A 3,421-nucleotide genomic window follows, 5' to 3' on the forward strand; every position below is an offset into this window, starting at 1 on the left:
ATAATTATGGGAACTTTACATGCAAGACTCAAAGACTACCCTTTACACACCATCTTTAAGTATCAGTTTGCAAAACCCTTGAGACACTCATTCACACCTAGCACAAGTAACAAAATTTCCGTATCATTTCAGTTCTAATAGCTGGAAATGCAGCAATGTATATATACAGTTCAGCTTTTTCTGGTTTCCTGTTGTAGGAATATAATAATGAAAGAAAGTAGTTGATCATAGGATAGAGTTCAAACTTCAAAAATTAAACCAACATGACAACTTTTAACCAACACTGAAATCAAAAAATACACCCACCCCAAAAACACGTAATTGATCAAAGCTTCATAATCACAATCAAGACGTGTTTAAATATCTCAGATACTATATAAACAAACTCTCATATAAGTGCTTCTAGAGTACAAAGAGTAAACTGATTTAGGGTATTCTTCTTTTAATCTCTTAGTCTTAACCAGGTTATCATAAAGCAGCAATAAAAGTCGCATCATTTTCAAACTTTCACCTTCAAGTATAAGTGTTACCACAATACTTCGAGTGTAGATGTGATGTTAGATCTCAGACATTAAGGCACTACAGCAAGCCCCAAAGGTCTCTTGGATCCCCTCTATTAGAGGAGACGACCTGATTCACCTCTGCTAGAGGTTATAGTTCTGAATCTTGCTTTCATTGGTTTACAACCATAACCTCTTGAAGGCCACATGCTAGCTCATAGTTGTGATTTACCTGACCTCGTTGGTAAACAGGGGATTGGCAGGTCTTGTGAGTTTCCAGGTATTGGGCTGTCGTGGTTAAAAAAAAAGTAAAAGAGCTACTTTATACCTAAAATATGGTTATTTAATTAGAAGGCAGAACCATTAGAAGACACAGCACTAAATTCATACCTATGAAATGCTTTATTGCTAATTACAACATGATAGGTCATTATAACATAGCTCACAAAGAAACATCAGACGATTTTCATCTGATGAAAACTTAATAAACTAATATCAAACAGATCATATCCCAAGTTACACAAGATTTAGGGTTTCCAAACTTATGAACATATTCTAGGGTTTACTAGCTGGCCTAGTTTAATCTTATTTTATACCGGTCTAGCTAGTAGCAAAAGGGCATGCCTGGATGGAGGTGGGGGCAAATATTTTAGCATATTTTAGGAAATACTAAAAATTGACAGCGTAACATAAACTACTTTTAAGTATTTTCTACTTGATCCCAAACTAATCTTGATCTCCGTTTGCGGACTAATGGTGACTATACCCAAAAGCAATGGAATGAAGGTCTTCCCTATTCTCTTGGAAGAACCAGTCTTTGTTGTGATTTATTTCCATGTCCAAAGAATCAATGGAGTAACTTGAACCTTCTTGGAAACTGGAAAAGGATCCATCTTCTTCCTTAATAAATGAATTCCCGTAGTCTCCTCCCGTGGAGTGGAAATTCATGATCTCGTTCATATTGTTCACACTCGAATTTTGATTGAATTGGGGCATGTTTATGCACGAAGTTTCCGATTGTTGAAACCAACTGTGGATATCTTCTGGAGGTGTGTAAGAAGCAGAAAGTCTTTCATTGTGTCGACGATCGTTGCTAGTATAGTTTGAACAACTTGAACCGTTGAGTACACTTTCAGCTGCTTGAGCTTTTAAATAGGCTAGTTGGGACCGTAAACTAACTACCTGTTCAACAATAAAAACATTAATTATAAATTTATAATGAAAGCAAGCTAGCTAGCTATACAATAAAGATTAGGGTTTTGTTTTGATATAGTTAGAACCAAATTGTACCTGTTGTTGTAGCGCGAAAATATGTGAAACGCAGCCGTAAATAGGATCTTGAAGCCTTGCTTGAGCTTCATACGCGATGGTAATGGCTGCTTCGCAGCGACCGCTAACAGGTAGGTGTGCAAGAAGTTTAGAGACATTGCTTGCACCAAAGACCCTATGAATGGCTGCAAAATGAGCAGCACCTTGTTCATGGCAGAAATAAGGAGCAAAAACACAACCCTTTACACATTTTCTTCTCAAGAACTTGCAAGCACCACAAGGAGAACCTGATCCAGTCATGTTTAGTTTAATGTTTTGGGTTTAATTTTCAAGGAAAATGGTTTGATGATGAGCTAATTGTGTTTGTTCTGATAATGATGCAAATAATCATCATGTTTATAAACACAAGAGGGTGAGGGGTGGATCATATTGTAGTGAATATTTTAACCACAAATGGTTCCCTTATTGGCCTACAGTTGCTAGTATTTAATTTGTATTAAGAAAAAAATAATAAAAAATAAAAAACTTTTGTGCAATTGCACCCCACACTCAACCCCACCTCCCTTCACTGTTTCCTTGATTTTAAATCTAAATAATAACTTCTAATACTCAATTCCCCTATAAGATTCCATTTCAAAATCCTTAAAAGAACACAAGAGTCGCTACAAAGAAGCCCTCCCTCTAAGGCTGAGGGATGTGGGGGTTTTAATGGGGGCTCCAACCAATAATATTATGACGTGTGGCAGAGAGAGAAACTGGATAAGGGGGGTGCTGGAGCCCCCGTTGGAGCCCTTGGTCCTGGTGTGGAGGGGCTCCAGCAGGGGCTCCAGCGAATTTTTTTTTTAATTTTTTTTATAAATATATTCAAACAACTTATTATTAAAAAAACTCATAAATTATTAAAAAAACACACATTAATAAAAAAACACATTAATATCTAAAAATAAAATAAAAATTAAAGTACTAAAAAAAAAACATTATTCTTATTCTTCGGCTTGGTCTTCTTCGATCAACCTCTTTCGGATACGTTCCTTTTGCTTTTCTATTAGCATTTGATCGACCGGATTTAGGTTACTGAAGTCTCTAGTAAGAAAGTCCAAATCTCTCATTCGACTTTTTTCTTTTTTGTCATAAGAGACCACCTCCATGGTTTTGTTGAATTTATTGAGGGATTCAACAAGATTGGCGATGTTTACGGCTTCCCCTCAGCCGGTTTTTTCCCCTTGGCGTCCCTTCCCAATGGCCACCTCCTCGGCGGTGAAGACGTTTCCTCCTCCGCAATGTTTAGGTCGAATCCAACGCGGCAATCTGACCCGGTTGAAGTGCTATACGCTCCAGACGAACTAGTTTTAGTCCGTTTCGGCCTTACTTCCGCATCAAAGTCCGGCGCCACCAGCTCAACCCACTTGGAACACCTTTTCAACCTCTCCCACAACTTTAAATCGTCCCACGTCTTCACCATCCCATACCTCTGCAAACACTCTTGCTTCCACTCTTCGATCGTGAAATTGTAAACCGCCAAATCATCACTGCCACTTGGTCTCATACGACCGCTGTTCCTGTTGAAAAGATTAGTAAACAAGCCGACAAATTTTCTAATTTCGGACCACCGACCCGAAATCATATCGGCGTTCCGCTCTGTACTCCCAACG

General features: G+C 38.2%; 1 protein-coding gene across 1 annotated transcript; it reads right to left on the minus strand.

The window, feature by feature from the left end:
* Positions 1-1,250: 1,250 nt before the first annotated feature.
* Positions 1,251-2,222, minus strand: LOC143586550 (LOB domain-containing protein 14-like). The gene is made up of 2 exons (XM_077068076.1): positions 1,791-2,222; positions 1,251-1,682 (listed from the first exon to the last, which is right to left on the minus strand). The coding sequence occupies exons 1-2, from the start codon at positions 2,067-2,069 to the stop codon at positions 1,251-1,253; spliced, it is 711 nt and encodes a 236-aa protein (XP_076924191.1). The 5' UTR covers positions 2,070-2,222.
* Between the last annotated feature and the right edge of the window lie 1,199 nt (positions 2,223-3,421).

This window comes from Bidens hawaiensis, unplaced genomic scaffold (assembly GCF_021521415.1).
Source record: "Bidens hawaiensis isolate Kalapana, Puna unplaced genomic scaffold, B.hawaiensis_p1.1 tig00034691_1, whole genome shotgun sequence".
Taxonomy (NCBI): domain Eukaryota; kingdom Viridiplantae; phylum Streptophyta; class Magnoliopsida; order Asterales; family Asteraceae; genus Bidens; species Bidens hawaiensis.

Excerpts from the sequence above, each read along its gene's own strand:
- LOC143586550 (XM_077068076.1), bottom strand. The coding sequence starts at position 2,069 with ATGACTGGATCAGGTTCTCCTTGTGGTGCTTGCAAGTTCTTGAGAAGA. Across the intron at positions 1,683-1,790 it reads TTTTCGCGCTACAACAACAG|GTAGTTAGTTTACGGTCCCA; the intron begins GTACAATTTGGT and ends ATTGTTGAACAG.